We start from the raw sequence: 16,788 nt of genomic DNA, 5'->3' as shown, positions 1-16,788 counted from the left end.
GAAGCTTCCCCAAGACGAGCGCCGTGAGCGCAACGACGGAAAGGAACGGACGAAACCAGCAGCGTGTGGAAAAAAAAAAAAAAAAAACACAAAAAACCACCCCAAAAAGCCCCAAAACCAAACCCTGAAGCCCTTTTGGGGTCGGAGGGGGGGGCTCAGAGGAAGAAGAGCCTGTCGCAGAGCTGGGGGGCCGGCTCGTGGTGCAGCACCTGCCCCGCCAGGAACGCCAGCTTGTGCGCGTACTTGCAGGGCGCCGGCACGCGGATGGTGCCCGGCCAGTTCCAGTAGAGGTGACACAGCTTGAAGGTCAGCCTGGGGAGGGCAAGGAGGACGCGTCGGTGCTCGTTTAGCTTTTTTTCCCCCTTTTTTTCCCTTTTTTTTTCCCAAAACCAGCCCTGCATCAAGAGGCAAGGAGGGGTGCCGCCAGCCGTGCCGGGTGGCCGCTCCGCGCCGTTTCGCCCGAGCGCACGGGTGCAAGGTCGGGCTCTGCCTGAGCTCTGCCAGCTCCTGATCGCGTTAATTACACGCCTGCTGCTTGGGCCACTTCTGAAACCACGGCAGCTCCCTCCCAACGCCACCCCAGGCAGGTTTTTACCCCCATTTATAACCCATTTCTTGCCTGGAGGTGAAGCAAAACGGCTCCAATCCTCCTCGCCCCCTCGCTGCCCATCACACCAAATGGCATTGGTGTCCCAGCCAAGTGACAATGACAATTGAGCCCCAGCCAGGCCCTCGCTGCCTTCCCACGGGATTTTTTCCCCAAAATCCTTGGTTTTGGCTGCGGGAGGGCTGTCCTTACCTCTGCAGGTGCTCGGCGCTGAGGTTGGCCGTGTTGAGCACGCAGACGTAGCGCGTGGGGACGCCGCAGCCCTGGCGGGCATGGTGAGCCAGCAGGTAGAAATCCTGCCTGCAAGGGGAAGAAAATTAAAAAAAAAAAAAGAGGTCTGCGAGAGGCAAAACCATCCCAAAACGCCCAGCACGGCCCTCCCAGTACTCACCAGTCTGTACTGGTGATGGTGTGGTCGATGACCGTCCCCGCCGGGGGGCACGCCAGCCTCTCCGAGGTGTCGGTGTAGAAGTTGGTGCTGATTTGCTTCTGCACCACCACCACCACCATGCTGGGCTGGTAATTCTCGAAGGTGTCGAAGCATTTCTGCAGCTGGGGGATCTCGTATTTGACCACCGTGTCCAGCTGCCCGTCCGAGACGCCGTCCCGGTACACCACGATCTTCTTGGGCAGGCAGTGGTTCATCTGAGGGGGGGGGGGGGGCGCAGGGGTCACCCCATCGCCCCCGGCACAAGGTGGGGCAGGGGCAGGCGTAAATCCAGCCAAAAATTGGGTGCTCGACGCCCAACCGGCCCCCAGGAGGATGAATTTCTGCCACCCTGCCAGTTCTACCCATCGCCCTCGACCTGGGTGTGGAGCACCAGCGGTATTCGGCCTCGGCAACCCCATTTCTGAGCAGATTTCCCCGTTTCTTCCCCTATTTCCTAGCATATTTCCCCATTCCTTCCCCATTTCCTAGCACATTTCCCCATTTCCTTCCCCATTTCCAAGCAGATTTCCCCCATTTCCTAGCAGATTTCCCAATTTCTTCCCCCATTTCCAAGCAGATTTCGGAGAGGTTTGCGGGGCAGAAAGACGCACCGCCTGCACCAGCACTGCCCACGGGCAGCAACCTCAGCCTTGGGGTTTTTCTCCAGCACTTGCAGAGGGGCAGAAAACACCAAGAGCTGGCAGAGCCCTGCTGCCAAACCCCCCCTGCCCACCACGCAGCCCCGGGAGCCGCTCTGATTCCCCCGTTTGCCCCCGCTGGGGACCAGGACGGGGCTCGGTGGCACCAAAAGCACCAACGTGGCACTCGCCCCGGTGCAAAGCGATCCCGTGGGCAGGTCCGCACGGCCCCGAGATAAGGCGAGCCTCCTGCAGAGGTCACCTCCAGTCCAAAGGCTGCCCCGAGGCTGTTTGCTCGCTCAAAAATTAATTCAGGTTGGACAATTTCAGGCGTTTTGGCACCGAAATCCTCGGGACTTTTTGGGGAGCCGGCCCCCGGTTTCGCCCTCACCTCGTGGAAGCGCTGCAGGGCATCGGCCAGGCAGAGCCGCAGGCTGTCGGCGATCTCCTGCTGGGGCATCTGGAAAACCACCCTCGAGTACCACTTGGTCAGGACCCTGCGGGCAGCAAGCCAAAATCCGGGGCGGTTGTGCCACCACCCAGCCTGGCATGGGGGCACGGAGCCTTTTTTCCCCAGCCCGAGCTGGTGCCAAGGGATTTGGCACCGCCGGTGCCACGCTATTTATTTTTTTTCCTCCCCCCCAGGGAAGGAAAAGAGGTGATGGGGGTGAGGGCACCACGTACTGGTTGATGCTGGCGACGAAGCCGATGACGGAGCGCGTCCCCCTGCCGTGGCTGACGTCCATCCCGATGACCATCAGCTGCTTCTGGGGGGGAAAAAACAAAAAAAAAAAAGGTCAGGCACGAGCACTGCGCCTCGCTTTTGGTGTCTGCCTGAGCCCCCAGCCCCAAGCTGAATGCACAAAATGCGCCAGCCCTGCTTTGTGGATGGTTTATCCGCGTTCCCCAAGGGAATCCCATCCCCTCGCCCTACACAAAGGCATCGGGGAGGGACTGAATGCCCCTTTCACTCCAGGGAACAAGGGAGCTGCTGTGCACGCACGTGCCAGGCAGGCGAAACACAGCCCAGGCGCACGCCCCCGCTGCCTGCACGCCTCCTGCACGCTCCCCACGCACACCGAGGGTCCCCCCCCGGCACCGCCGTGCGCCTCACCAGGGGGACGTCGATCCCCCAGAGCTCGCCCCCCAGCTTGCAGTTGATCTGCAGCAAAACCTTCTGGACGATGCTCCTCAGCCTGCTGGGCTGGCCCGTCAGGGACTGCACGTTGATGACCTGCAAGAAGAGGAGGAAAGGGGGGGAAAAAAGGCAAAAAAAAAAAAAAAGAAAAAAAAAAGAGGTTGGAGGAGCCGCCCCGGGGGCTGGGGTTGCTCCGTCCTGCACCCACCTGCGAGGGCACCGGGGACTGCACGCAGCACAGCTTCTTGATGGCGCTGTACAAATCCTCCTTGCTCTTGGTGGTGATGCAGAGCAGCAGCTGCACCTTGTCCTGCAGCGGGGCACAGCGCGGGGAGCGCCCTGAGCACCCCCCGGGGACCCCCCCCTCCTTCTTCGAGGGGCTCCCCAACCCTTGGCGGACCCCATCCCCGGGTCCCACCTCGCTGCCCAAAAGGCCTCGGATGGTCCTGATGTAGGTCTCGATGCGGTCGTCCTTCAGCTCCACCAGGGCTGGGGCGTTGACGTGCATGCCGATGGGGCCGCAGCCGCTCTTCATGGCAGCCACCAGCTCCTTCATCAGGTCCTGCAGGCGCCGCGGGTAGACGAGCAGCCAGTAGTTCATGGCAACCTACAGGAGAGGCAGGGACAGAGGCACGGATCCCCAAACACGGCCCTGCCTCTCCCACGGGGAATTTGGGGATGGGGAGAGCGTCCCCTGGGCGCTCCTGCAGCCGACGAGGAGGAGGAGGAGGAGGAGGGAGAGCAGCAGCTCCATCCAACCTCCTCCAAAAAAAAAATAAATAAATAAAAAAGAGGCCAGGAGGCAAAGCCAAGGAAAACAAGCCGAGGTTTTCAGCTGGAACGCGGTGCCGTGTCCAGACAGGCAGGGAGCAGCGGGGTGCCAGCGCCACGAGGACCCATCCCAGCTCCCAAAACAAAAGGCAGGCTGTTCCGCGGGGCGCGTGCGCTCACCGTGGAGATGGAGGCCTCCCGGGACACCTCCTTGCTCCAGCTCAGGTCCTCGGCGGGGAAGAAGGAGCTGTGCCTCAGGTTGATCCTCTCGGTGGGCAGGACGCGTCCCTGGGTCTGGGGGGGAGCAGAAGACAACGGGGGAAGCTCCAGGGGGTGCTCCAGGGGGTGCCCGGCGCCGTGCCGCTCGCCGTGGCGAAGCCCTTACCCTGTGGATGTCCTGGCCCAGCACCAGACCCCAGCACATGAGCTCGTGCGAGGCCTCCTGGCTCTCCTGGATGCGGCGCAGGAGGCTGCAGAGGCACTCGTAGTGCTGCTGGGGGCTCTGCAGCATCTCACGCATCACGTCCTGCGGGCACGGGGTGGTAAAGCCGGGGGTCACGGCGCTGCGCCCACCGCCCCGTGTGAGATCGGGGTCCGATTCCCCTTCCCCGAGGCTGACCTTCAGCATCCGGGTGTCCTTCTTGATCTCCGTGACGCCGGTCAGGAAGGTGAGCTCTGGCACCAGCAGGATCATCTCCACCTGGGGCTGTGGGAGAAGCCAGGCTGTGCCACGGGGCAGGAACACGTCACCAGCTCCCTGCCCAAATCCCCGTGTGCCTGGCTCACCTTCCTCCCCGGCATCCTCTTCTCCTTGGGCCTGTGGATGAGCAGCGGCTGGTCCAGCTCCCTCACCGTGATCCCGTACGTCTTGCTGAAGGAAAAAACAGCAAAAAAAATAAAATTAATCATAAAAAAAAGCTTCCTTGCTGCTCACCAAACCCAGGAAAACCACCTCGCCACCCCAAGGCGGCGCGTCCCGAGGCTCCCCACCTGTAGTAGTCCACGAAGGTGATCTCCTCGCCGCTGGCCAGCGTGAAGCTGTCCCTGGGGGTCCTGTCCCAGTCGATGTCGTCGATGCGGTAGGTGCGGTTGTTGTAGCGGGTGATGACCACGCTGCCCACCAGCTGCTTGGTGCACTCGTCCTGGAAGCCGGCGGCGCTCTGCTTGTAGATGGCGTGCCTGCGGCGGGGAGGAGCAGGAGCCCCGGGGCCGTGCGCTCAGAAACGAGCCACGGGGAGCCAGATGGGGGCTCGTGGCTCCTGGAAAGGTGTTTTTTCCCCCCCATCTGTTTGTTTTTTTTTTTAAATCTTACATGGAAGCCAGGACGGAGTCGCTGCGGATCACCTTGTGCACCGTGTCCACCTGCAGGAAGAGCCCGCCGTCCCTCCGGCGGATGCTGACGGAGTACCCCGGCCAAACCTGCAGCCTGAGCCGAAGGGAAGCAGCACAGCAGCACCCGGGTTACACCCAGAGCAGAGCCAGAGGCCGTGCTGCTGGCCAGAGAGTGCTCAAACACACACACACACAAATAATTTCCCAGCTGGCTGCCAGCTCTCAGCTAATAACCCCTGAAAGCGGCGCTCTGAGGTCACGCTCGCCAGAGCTGGCCAAGAGCAGGGTCAGAGCTGCCCTGCAAAGGCTCCCGGCTTCCCAGCCACGTGCTGCCGCAGCAGAGCTGTCTGCAGGGCTGTATGGACGGGTGTGGGACCCCAAAGAAAAATTCCCACAGCCCCGATCCAAGGATGCTCCTCAGGAGCCCTCAGTGCAATGTCCAGGGTGGTGTTTCTCTCTAGGGACAGGGACGGCCCCAAATCAGCATGAAATCCCCCAAAAAAACGTGTCCAGCACCCACCTGTAATGCTGTAACATGCTGGCCTGGGAAGGGTCAAAGAAGTTTCTCCCCACCAGCTTCATGTCCAAGATCCTCATCACCCTAAAAAGGGAGAAATGAGGCAATTTGGGGCCACGGGGGCTGGCTGGGGCTCGAGGAGCGCGGCCGCCCAGCCTCACCTGCGGAACACCACGTTGTAGAAGGGGATGCAGAGGTCGGAGCTGGGCTCCAGGACCTTGGTGAGCTGGATGGTGATGCTGACCTCCTCCCCGTCCGCCCTCCTCCGAGCCTTCAGGCTGACCGGCTGCGGGGTGAGAGGATGCTTAGAGTTGGGCAGGAGGGATGCTCGGCGCCCCAACACAAGGGTTGGAGGTTGGGGACATCCCCGAGCCTACAGTTTGGGGGAAAACAACCTCCTGGGGGGTGTGACAGCTCCAGAATGGTACCTGAGGCAGCAGGATGGGCAGGTAGAGGATGGAGCCGTCGAAGGCAGTCACGTCTCCGGTCACCGAGCGCTGCTCCTTCAGCATGGCGAAGCGCGTGCTCCTGCACTCCACCTCGGGGCTGCGGACACGGGGAGGCAGCACTGCACCACCCAGCCTCTGCTCGCCTTCCCCGGCCTCTTCCCTCACCCCCTGCCCCCTGCCAGGGCTTTGGGAACCCGGCGAGGGGAGAAAAACCGGAGCCAACCCTCTGCGGCGCTCCCTGCCCGCGCGCCGTGGCCGCGCCGGCCGCTCCATCTAGCGGTGGGGATAGCCGGGTGTCCCGGGGGGGGGAGCGCTGCTAATTAACCGTGGCGTTTAATTAATTATCCCCACCCTGAGTGCTGCTGCTACCTGAAGGTGACGTGGTACTGGTAGACGGCCTCGTTCTGGCAGTGGATCCGCACCGAGTTCAGCCCCACGGGCACCGCCGTGCCCCTCGCCGCCGCCTTCGCTCCGGGTGCCCTAGGAGAGAGGAGGGCGCAGAGGCAGGAGGGCGAGCGAGGTCCTGGGGAGGGGTGGGGGGAGGTTGCCCCCCGAGGGGGGGGCTCCACGCCAGTCACTTACTGTCTGCTGGTGGCCGGGGGGGGCTCCGGAGAGGACAAGGGGCCGGGTGGGCGCAGGGTGGGCTTGGTGAGGGGCAGCACGGTGGCTCTGCCGGGGGGGGCGGCGGGTGGCGCGTCCCCTCTGCCTCGGTAAAGGATCCTGTGCCACCCCCCCAAAAAATGTGGGGAGAGGCTGAGGGGCGCTGCCACAGCCCCCCCAGTTTGCCGTACACCCCCCGCAATGAATTTGGAGGCCGGGCACCCAGTCCTCCCGACTCACCGGCCCCGCGTGGGCAGCACCAGCTCCCCATCGCCGGCACCCACCGCCGGACTGGGCTGTACTGGGGAACCCTCCGCAGCCTTCACCGCGCTGGCAGCACCACGGCCTGCGGGGAAGGAGCGAGGCTGGAAAGGGGGAGGCTCAGGGAGGCCGGGCAGACCTCCGCCACCCCCCAAAACCCTCGAGGCACGGTGACCTACCGAGGGGTGAACCCCCGGGTTCCTGCGAGGGGCTGGGCTGCGTGCCGAAACCCAGGCTCCAAAAAAGCGAGGAGAGAGACGCGGGAGGCACGGCGGAGGCTGGGGGCACCGCGGAGGCTGGGGGCACCGCAGGCTCTCCGGGGAGGCTCGGGGGGCTCCGGGGTCTCCCGGGGCTTCGTGGGCTGCCGAGCCCCGGCTGTCCCCGAGCCCAGGACGGGCTGAGGGCCGGGGTCCCCCTCATGCGGCCGGGGGAGCGGCTGAAAGGCGGCGGGGGCTCCATGGCGAGGCCGCCCCCGGGCGAGGCGAGGCCGCCCCGCACGCGGTTCAGCTCTCGGGGCGCGCCGGCGCGCCCCGCGCTCGCTTCTCATTGGCCGCGCACCCGCCGAGCCGCCACGCGATTGGTCCGCGGTCGGCGCGCCGGCGCGGAAAGACCACGCGGGGAGCTACGGGAAAGGGGGCGGGGGTTCGGGGCTGGGGGGTAACTGGGGGGGAGGTACGGGGGCAGTTATAGGGGGCTGGGGGCAATTGGAGGGGCAAGTAAAGGAGGCTAGGGGCAAATACATGGGGCAGGGGGCAAGTACAGGGGGCAACTGCAAGGGGCTGGGGGCAATTGGAGGGGCAAGAACAGGGGGCAGGGGGCAAGTGCAGGGGGCTGGGGGGCAATTGGAGGGGCAATTACGTGGGGCAGGGGGTAATTGGAAAGGGCAGGGGGCAATTGCATGGGGGCAATTGAGGGGGGCAAGTACAAGGGGCCAGGGGCAATTCCAGGGGGTAATTGCAAGGGGCTGGAGGCAGTTACATGGGGCAATTCCAGGGGGCAACTATAAAGGGCAGGGGGCAGATACACTGGGTGATGCCAGGGGGCAATTGCGCAGGGCAGGGGGCAACTGGAGGGGGCTGGGGGCAATTGCAAGGGGTAAGTACATGGGGCAGGGGGCAACTACACATGGCAGGGGGCAGTTGCAGGGGGCTCCCCAGCTCCACCCCACGGTGCTGCCCCCGGCTGTGCCCCCCCAGCGCACCCCCTGGGGCCAGATGGGGTAAGCTGGGGGCTGGGGTCAGGGGGGACCACACCGAGGACCCCCCCGCAGGAGGAAAGCCATTTTTATTGCATTTCTCCCCAAAAACAAGCATCCCGCCGCCCCCAGGGCGCACACAGAGCCCGGGGAGGGGGGACCCCAAATCCCCCACCCCACAAACCCTCTTCTTTTTGGAGGGGGGGGGGCGCAGAGCTGCACCCCCCATCCCCACCGCTGCTCCCCCGCGGGGCGCACAGCATCGAGGTCGGATCCGGCTGCCGAAGACCCCTCTCCACAGCCCTCGGGGGGGGCACTGCAGGCAGGGGGGGGGCACCTTTGGCTCGTCGCCCCCCCCCTGCCATGGGGCTACCGGTGGCGGTGCTCCAGCAGGGCCTCGAAGTCCGGGGAGCAAACCAGCTTGTGCTTGATGTGGCCCAGGACGATCATCTCGCCCGTGCGGCTGTCCCCGATGCCGACCGACACCAGCTCCTTGCCGGGAGGGAGAAGCACCCATGGGTGGCTCAGCGGGGCGGCCAAAACCCTTCTTCAGGTTTAGGGTGGAAAAAGGGGCCGGGGGAAGGCTCCTTTGCCCCGTTGTAGGGTGTGGGAATGCTCCAGCAGGGTCACCGAGGTGCCCCTTTAGGTGCAGCCCCACAAATCCCATCCCCGCGCCCCCCAGTACCTGCAGGAAGGAGCAGGGGGTCCCCATGGTCACGTCCAAGGTCACCTTGCCCAGCACCAGCTGCACCTTCCCCGACTTGCGGACCAGCAGCTTCCCCACCTGCCCCTCGGGGAGGTCGGCCAGGGTGCACGTGTTCTCCGCCTGCCTCGCCTCCTGCCACCGAGAAACACCATCACCATGCTGCCACCCCCAAAACCACCCCAAAACCACCCCAAAACCCACAAAATCACCCCCAAACCACCCCAAAAACCCACAAAATCACCGCAAAACCCCCCAAACCACCCCCAAAAACCCCAAAACCACCCCCATCACCTGGCTCTTCTCCTGCTTCACCACCACCACCTGCCCTTCCTCGGTCTGCAGCTCCGTCTTGATGGGTTTGGTGTCCTGGGTGGGCGGCTGGCCGGGCAGCGTGTCGGGCAGCTGTAGGAACAGCAGCTCGTCCTCGGCCGCCAGGCTCAGCCGCTGCAGCAGCTCGGCCACCGGGATGTCCCGCGGGAAGCCGGGGGGGCCCCGTGCGGGTTTGGTGGCACCCGGGGGGTCCTCGTCGCACGGCTCTTCCTTCACTGCCACGGGGTGAGAGGAGCGGGGTGGGCGCGAGGAGAGGGGCAGCGGCCCCGTCTCGGCACGCCTGCGCCCATGGGACCCCCCCGGTGCGCCCACGGGACCCCCAGGCACCTTTGAGGGGGGGATCCGGCTCCGTCTTGTCCTCCTTGGGCAGCCAGGGCTGCGCGTCCTCCTGCTCCTCCGCTGCATCCTCCTTGAAGAGCCATCCCGAGTGGGCGAGGGGCAGCTGCACCGGCTTGTTGCGGATGTCGTTCTTCAGCCCCGGGTCGTCCAGGAACTGCGGGGTGGGGAGAGGGGACGGGGACGGAGCTCAGCGCCAGCCCCAGCACCTCGGGGATGCCCCGTCCCCCTAAAAAAAAAAAAAACCCCGCTCACGTCGTCCTTCTGCAGCCTGCGCAGGATCTGCTTCGTCTCCTCGTCCGTCTCCCTCTTCTCCTTCTTGATGTTGATGATGTGCGAGGGGCCGAAGTCCGACACGTCCACCGCCTTGTCCCAGGAGCCCGCTGGGGAGCAGGGAACCCCTTTGGGCTCACCCCACACCACCTGGGATCCCCTAAAACCCCTCCCTGGGGAAAACCTCATCTCCCGCTACCTTTCTTCTTCATCATTTCGGCCGGGCCCTGCTCGAAAATGGAGTGGGACTGGATGACCTCGGGCCGGCCCCGGCCCCGGCCGTGCCCATCGCGCTGCCGGTCCCGCTCCCGCTCCTTCTTCTCCTTCTTGACGGTGACATCCTCTCTGGGTCTGGGCACGGGAGGGGGCCAGATTTACCCTACAGCCCCCCCTCGGCACCGTGGCTCCCTTTCCGGGCACATTCGGCACGCCAAACGGGGCCGGGGAAGGCAGGGAAGTGCTTACGATGCCACTTACTCTTCCTTGATCTTCCTGCTGATTATGTTGGGGGTGAAGGTTTTCTGCGGGCGAGAGCGGACAAGTCGCGGCACGAGGCAGGAGCCGAGAGAAAGCCGCAGAAACCGTGCGGGTGGCGGGGCTGCAGGGCGAGCCCGGGGCTCTCGGCACGTCCCCAAAAGGTTCCCAAAGCGCCCTGCGCCTCCAGGGGTCTCCTGTCCGTGTCACATCCCCAAAAAGTCCCCGAAACGCTGTGCGCCCCCAAGGGTGCCCTGTCTCCAAAAGGTTCCTAAAGTGCTGTGCGCCCCCAGGTGTGTCCTGTCCCCAAAAAGTCCCCAAACTCCTCTGCACCCCCCAGGTGTGCCCTGTCCCCAAAAGGTCCCCAAAAAGTCCCCAAACTCCTCTGCACCCCCCAGGTGTGCCCTGTCCCCAAAAGGTCCCCAAAAAGTCCCCAAACTCCTCTGCACCCCCCAGGTGTGCCCTGTCCTTGCCACATCCCCAAAAGGTCCCCAAACTCCTGTGCACGTCCAGGGGTGCCCCACCCCCAAAAGGTCCCCAAAAGGTTCCCAAAAAGGACCCCAAACTGCCATGCACCCTTGGGGGGTGCCCTGTCCCTAAAACGTCCCCAAAAGGTCCCCAAACTCCTGTGCACCCCCAGGGGTGCCCCATCTTTGTCATGTCCCCAAAAGATTCCCAAAAAGGTCCCCAAACCTCCATGAGCACCCAGGGTGCCCCGTCCCCAAAAGGTCCCCAAAAAATTGCCATGCCCCCCAGGGGTGTCCTGTCCCCAAACCACTGTACACCCCTGGGGGAGCCTCGTCCCGAAAAGGTCCCCAAACAGTCCCCAAACTCCTGTGCACCCCTGGGGGTTCCCCATCCTTTCCACATCCCCAAAAGTTCCCCAAACCTGTGCACCCCACCCCTAAAAGCTCCCCAAACCGCCGTGCGCCCCCGAGGGTGCGCCATCCCCAAAAAGTCCCCTAACTACCAAGCTCCCCGGGGGTGCCCTGTCCCTAAAAAGCCCCCAAAACCACCGTGGACCCCCGGGAATGCCCCGTCCCCGTCCCCATCCCTGTGTCCCCGTGCCCGGGAGCGGGACGCCGGGGCGGGACCGGTCGGGTCGCATTGCCAGCTCCACCAGAGCCACCCACGTTTTGGGGTGCCCACACCCCTAAAATGCCCACGCTGCTGCCCCCGGGGGGGTGCGCGCGCCTCCCCCTCCCCCTAAAAATAAAAAATAAAAAAGAGAGGTTTTGGGAAACCTGGCACTTGCCTTTTTTACGCCTCCCAAGGTGAGGTCCCGGGAGCGGATGGAGGGCAGGCGGCCGGGGCTGAGGGGGGGGGCCGGGCGCCTCCCCAGCAGCCCCCGTGCCCCCGGGAGCCCCGGCCGCAGGCTGCCCGGTGCGCCCGCGTCCCCCGAGCTGCCCTCCGCCATCCTGCGAGAGGGGACGGATGGGGTGAGCGCACGGAGACCCTGCTGGGGACCCCATAAATGAGCCCCCAAAAGGGATATCCTGCGCCCCAGGGTGCTCAGCACCCCCCCACGCATCCCCTGCACCCCATAAATGCGCCCCAAACAGGGACACCCGGCACCCCCAGACCAGGGGGCTCAGCCCCCCATGCACCCCAAACACCCCATGCACCCCCAAAAGGGATCCCCTGCACCCCATAAATGTGCCCCCAATAGGGACACCCAGCACCCCAAGGTGCTCAGCCCCCCCCATGCACCCCCAATCAGTGACCCCCTGCACCCCCCACCCCAGGGTGCTCAGCCCACCCCCATGCACCCAAAACAGGGACCCCCTGCACCCCATAAATGCGCCCCAAACAGGGTCCTCCTGCACCCCAAGGTGCTCAGCCCCCCATGCACCCCAAAACAGGGACCCCCTCCACCCCATAAATGCGCCCCCAATCAGTGACCCCCTGCACCCCCACCCCAGGGTGCTCAGCCCCCCCCATACACCCCCAATCAGTGACCCCCTGTACCCCCACCCCAGGTGCCCCCCAAAACCCCCCCCAAAAGTTCCTCCAGCACCCCAAGGTGCTCAGCCCCTCCCATGCACCCCCACCCCAAGGTGCCCCCCCCATGTCCCCCACCCCAGGGTGCTCAGCCCCACACCCTAAGCCCCCCACCCCCCCACCCCAAACCAGGTCCCCCCATCCACTCCCACACCCCCCCCCTGCCCCCCCCACCCCAAAAATCCCCCCAAAACCCCCCCAAACCCCCCCCCACCCACCCCAGGGTGCCCCGAGACCCCCCCAAAACGCACCCATTCCCCTCCCCCAGCCCCCCCCACGCCCCAAAAAGCCCCATCCTGACCCCAAATCGGGTGCTGAGCCCCCAAAAGGCCCCATCCAGCCCCCACCCCCCCCCCGCGTACCCCAAAATCCGCCCCCCCCCCTCCACGCCGGCCCTTACCCAGCCCGGGCACCGCCGGCGCTGCCCCCCCCTTCCCTACTGCGCCTGCGCGTCGCGCCGCCTGGCGTCCCCGGCAGGAAGCCGCCGCCGCCATCTTTGTTATGGTCACAACCGGCCGCTATGGGGGCCGCCATCTTTGTGCCTGGCACTGCCCGGCTGTGCGCTGAAGGCGGCGGCGCCATCTTGGGGGCGGGCAGTGCCCGGCCTTTGGGCTCATAGGGGGCAGTGATGGGGAAAACGGGGGGGGGGGGAATTTGGGGACGGGGTCGCTGCCCCCCCCCCTCGTTTTACCCTCGCCTCCCAGTGCCCCCCAGTGCCCCCCAGTAGCACCAGGGAGCCAGGGAGCCAGGGGTGCCCCCCCACCCCGGGGTCCCCACATATGGGGGGTGCTGGGGGGCTATGGGGGGCTATGGGGGGGGGCTGCAGACCCCCCCCTAAAAATCCTCACCCCCCCAAAAAATAAAAAAAGCCAATTCACCCCACAAATCACCCCCCACACCCCTTTCGGGGACCACCGGGGGACCACACATATCTCGGGGTGGGCGCAGCCCCCCCAAAAAAAAACCACCCCCGGGGGTGCCCCCAGCCCTATAATGCCCGGGGGGGGGCCGTGCACACCCCCCCACGGCCCTGCACACGCGTGTGCCCGCGCACGCCCCCCCCTTTTACGTGGGCACACGCGGGGGGCTCGGCGCCTGACGCTTCGCGGCCCCATTGGTTTCCCCCCCCCCCTCATTTTCTCCTCCACGCCGCTTTGATTTATTTTATTATTTTTTTTTTAATTTTTTTTTTTTTTACCCATTTCTCTCCTTTTTTTTTTTTTTTTTTTTTTTTTTTCTCCCTCCCCTCCGTAGGGGTGTTTGCTATTTCCGAGCCGCCTGGGAGGATCGGAGGCGCAGAGCAGCCCCGGCTCAGCTCCCGCTCCCCTCCCAGCCCTTTTTGGGGGCATCCTGCGGACCCCCCCCCCCCTTCCCCTTTCCATTTGGACCCCCTCCCCTTGGCACCTCGCAGCCCCCCCCCCCAGGCACGGCCAGGTAAGGGCCTCTCCCCCCATCCCCAGCATTTTGGGGTCACGGCGATGCGCGGGCACCCACCGTGCCCCCCCCCCTCACCGGGCGGTGGGCATTTATCCCTTTGCCCCCCCCCCCAATTAATGATTTTTGGAGGGCTTTGGGGGTCCCATGGGGCTGGGGGGGGTCCCATGGAGGTGGTGGGGGGGGTGGCAGGGTGGGATCGCCGTGGGGATGTGGGGGCAAGCGGAGCGCAAAGAGAAAGGGGGTGGGGAGGGGGGGGGGGGGCGTGGACGTGGGTGCCCCCCCACGTGGGTGCCGAGCTGGGGAGGGGGCGTTTTGGGGGGGTTTCGGGGCTGTTTGTGGGCGAGGTGCTGCGGGGTGCGGGTGGGGGCTGGCGGCACGTGCCCCCACCCCGTGGCACACAGCGGGGTCCCCTTGTCCTCCCCAAAAATGCGCCCAGCACCGTGCCCATATGGGGGGGGAATTTGAGGTGGCACGGGGGCTGCGTCCACCCCAAACCACCTTGGCGCACCCCTAAAGCTACCCTAAAGGCGGCGAGCGGCGGGTCTACATTTTGGGCATTTTGGGGGCGAATCAACATTTTTTTGGGGGGGGAAACTGAGGCACGGCGCCGCCGCGGGCGAGGGCAAAGGCGGATCCAGCTTTTCCGGTGCCAGCTTCTTGCGTGCAATTATCCCAACCCTCCCCTCCCTCCTCTCCCCCCTTGTTTTTCTTCTCCCCACCCGGTGTTGAGCAAACCCCGGACCCACCCGCTGGCGTTCGGCCGGGGCCCCCGCGGCGTCCCGGGGAGCGGCCGGGTTTTTTTTTTTCCCCCCCCCACTCCAATTTGCTCCCCGCTGCCTATTCCTGGCTTTTTGGGGCTTTTTTTTTTTTTTTTTCCCCTCCCCGCTGCCATCTGTGCCACCGTCTCCCCCCGTGCTCAAACGTGCCCCCCCCCCTCTCCCCGGTGCTGCGCCCCTTAGGAGCTCGGCCCCCTCCCCAAACCTCCGCCGGCCATGGAGCTGCTTTCCACCCCAAAAAACATCGAGATCAACAACATCACCTGCGACTCCTTCCGCATCTCCTGGGCCATGGACAAGGGGGACCTGGAGAGGGTCACCCACTACTTCATCGACCTCAATAAGAAGGAGAACAAGAACTCCAACAAGTTCAAGCACCGGGTGAGACGGGGTTTGGGGAGGGGGGCTACGGGGCGCCGGGACCCCGCTCTCCTTCCACCCACGGTTTTTTTGGGGGGGAGAACCGCGATAAATCCCGCTCCCGTGATGGTTTGGGGTCAAAAATGAATTGTTTGGGACACGACCCGGCTCCTGCCAGCTGGGATGTGCAGAGGACTGGGATTGGGACTGGGATTGGGACCGGGATTGGGACCGGGGTCCCCCCGAGCCCCCGCGGAGGAGCCGAGGCGCAAGCCGCCCGCGCTCCTCCTCCCTCGGGCTCCGAGTCACTAATTCAGGACGCTTTTAGCAGCACGGTTGCCACGGCGACGCTATTTAATGTTTAACATTTTTTTTTTTTTTCTCTCCTCCCTGATAATAAGCTATTTTTTTTTTTAATATCTATATTTTTTATTTTTTTTTTCCTTTCCTCCCCCCCCTCTCGTGTCTCCCGACTTCAGCATCTGCCGTTGCCACAGAAACGGCTCTGCACTGCGGTGCCGCTCGCTGGCCTCTTGGCACAGCCGGCATCCTCCGGGAACGGGGGTCCCCGACACCCCCGGGGGGGCTTTCGTTGCGAATACGAGGAGGGGGACGCGGGGGGGTCACCGGGAAGCGCGGTGGAATTGGGGTTGGGAAGCCAGCAGCCGGATGGCGAGCGCGGTGCCGCGTCCCCGGCAGCCGCATCGGGGACATTTTGCGGGGACACCGAGGAGGGAGGGAAATAGGGACGAGGGGGGGGCACCCAGGTGACGCTGTGCCCTGTCCCCTCGGCGCAGGACGTCCCCACCAAGCTGGTGGCCAAGGCGGTGCCGCTGCCCATGACGGTGCGGGGGCACTGGTTCCTGAGCCCCCGCACCGAGTACAGCGTGGCGGTGCAGACGGCCGTCAAGCAGAGCGACGGCGAGTACCTGGTGTCCGGCTGGAGCGAGACGGTGGAGTTCTGCACCGGGGGTGAGCACGGACACCCGGGGGGGGCTCAGAAAGATTTGGGGAGGACGAGGAGGACGGGGGCGAAGCCGCGAGCTCGCACAAGCTGGGCCGGTTGGAGCGGCAGCTGGCGAGTGGGAGGTTGGCGGCGTGGGAAGCGCGAGCTGCGAGCAGGGACGGGCGCAGAGAGAGAGAGAGAGAGGAGAAAGGAGAAAGGAGGGGGGGAACATGGGTTGGGGGGGTCGTTCCTTGATGTCTTTTGTCCCCCCCTGCGGTGCGTCCCCGCTGCCAGATTACGCCAAGGAGCACCTGGCCCAGCTGCAGGAGAAAGCCGAGCTGATCGCCGGGCGCATGCTGCGCTTCTCCGTCTTCTACCGCAACCAGCACAAGGAGTACTTCCAGCACGTCAGGTACCCCAAAAAAAAAGTCCCCAAAACACCTCGGAACCCCCCCACAAAGGCCGTTATCCCATTATCCCCTTGACCTTGCTTGTATGCGTGTGCGTGCGTGCGTGTGTGTGCGCCCCCCGCCGCCCCCAACCCCGTGCCCCCTGCAGGATGCACTGCGGGAACGTGATGAAGCCGTCGCTGAAGGACAACAGCGGCAGCCACGGCTCGCCCACCAGCGGCATGCTGCACGGCATCTTCTTCAGCTGCAACACCGAGTTCAACACCGGGCAGCCCCCCCAGGACTCCCCCTACGGCCGCTACCGCTTCCAGATCCCGGCCCAGCGCCTCTTCAACCCCAACACCAACCTCTACTTCGCGGACTTCTACTGCATGTACACCGCCTACCACTACGTCGTCCTGGTCCTGGCACCCAAGGGCTCCTCGGGGGACCTCTTCTGCCGGGAGCGCCTGCCCCAGCTGGACATTTCCTCCAACAAGTTCCTGACGTGCTGCGTGGAGGAGGGCGAGCTGGTGTACCGCCATGCCCAGGACAGCATCCTGGAGGTGATTTACACCGAGCCCGTGGACCTCAGCCTCGGCGTGCTGGGGGAGATCAGCGGCCACCAGCTCATGAGCCTCTCCACCGCCAACGCCAAAAAGGACCCCAGCTGCAAGACGTGCAACATCAGCGTGGGGCGTTAAGCTGGGGGTGGGGTGGGGGGGCCGGCTACGGGCAGGGCTGGAGCATGGGGGGCGCATGGGGGGCGCATGGGGGGCGCACGGGGAGCGCGGCGCCCACCCCCACCCCGGGGTGCTTCTG

The 16,788-nt window shown here is 64.9% G+C and overlaps 3 protein-coding genes across 4 annotated transcripts; 1 reads left to right on the top strand and 2 right to left on the bottom strand.

The window, feature by feature from the left end:
• Positions 1 to 5: 5 nt before the first annotated feature.
• On the bottom strand, positions 6 to 7,267 carry PIWIL2 (piwi like RNA-mediated gene silencing 2). Its single transcript, XM_082779684.1, has 21 exons — positions 6,923 to 7,267; positions 6,723 to 6,828; positions 6,465 to 6,602; positions 6,252 to 6,362; positions 5,862 to 5,979; positions 5,595 to 5,719; positions 5,437 to 5,517; positions 4,897 to 5,010; positions 4,575 to 4,763; positions 4,371 to 4,455; positions 4,204 to 4,290; positions 3,970 to 4,110; positions 3,765 to 3,878; positions 3,232 to 3,420; positions 3,022 to 3,123; positions 2,790 to 2,909; positions 2,360 to 2,442; positions 2,067 to 2,172; positions 999 to 1,252; positions 800 to 907; positions 6 to 312 (listed from the first exon to the last, which is right to left on the bottom strand). Exons 1-21 carry the CDS (start codon positions 7,200 to 7,202, stop codon positions 156 to 158), a joined length of 2,808 nt encoding a protein of 935 aa, XP_082635810.1. The 5' UTR covers positions 7,203 to 7,267; the 3' UTR covers positions 6 to 155.
• A 743-nt stretch (positions 7,268 to 8,010) lies between these two features.
• POLR3D (RNA polymerase III subunit D) lies at positions 8,011 to 12,495 on the bottom strand. 2 transcript variants are annotated; one of them, XM_082779417.1, is made up of 9 exons: positions 12,459 to 12,495; positions 11,313 to 11,475; positions 10,061 to 10,104; positions 9,783 to 9,934; positions 9,566 to 9,693; positions 9,302 to 9,467; positions 8,936 to 9,189; positions 8,624 to 8,776; positions 8,011 to 8,430 (listed from the first exon to the last, which is right to left on the bottom strand). In XM_082779417.1, the coding sequence occupies exons 2-9, from the start codon at positions 11,472 to 11,474 to the stop codon at positions 8,308 to 8,310; spliced, it is 1,182 nt and encodes a 393-aa protein (XP_082635543.1). In that variant the 5' UTR covers position 11,475; positions 12,459 to 12,495; the 3' UTR covers positions 8,011 to 8,307. The 2 variants fall into 2 exon arrangements, with proteins under 2 accessions (XP_082635543.1, XP_082635544.1); XM_082779418.1 differs by lacking the exon at positions 12,459 to 12,495 and having other exon boundaries at positions 8,011 to 8,268; positions 8,308 to 8,430; positions 11,313 to 11,516.
• Positions 12,496 to 14,361: 1,866 nt separating this feature from the next.
• Positions 14,362 to 16,670, top strand: PHYHIP (phytanoyl-CoA 2-hydroxylase interacting protein; the record flags this gene model as incomplete). Its single annotated transcript, XM_082779413.1, has 4 exons — positions 14,362 to 14,652; positions 15,429 to 15,603; positions 15,872 to 15,989; positions 16,136 to 16,670. Exons 1-4 carry the CDS (start codon positions 14,488 to 14,490, stop codon positions 16,668 to 16,670), a joined length of 993 nt encoding a protein of 330 aa, XP_082635539.1. The 5' UTR covers positions 14,362 to 14,487.
• Between the last annotated feature and the right edge of the window lie 118 nt (positions 16,671 to 16,788).

Source organism: Aythya marila (assembly GCF_965140915.1).
Source record: "Aythya marila genome assembly, chromosome: 26".
NCBI classification, from domain to species: domain Eukaryota; kingdom Metazoa; phylum Chordata; class Aves; order Anseriformes; family Anatidae; genus Aythya; species Aythya marila.
This window is presented reverse-complemented; position numbering and strand designations above follow the sequence as displayed.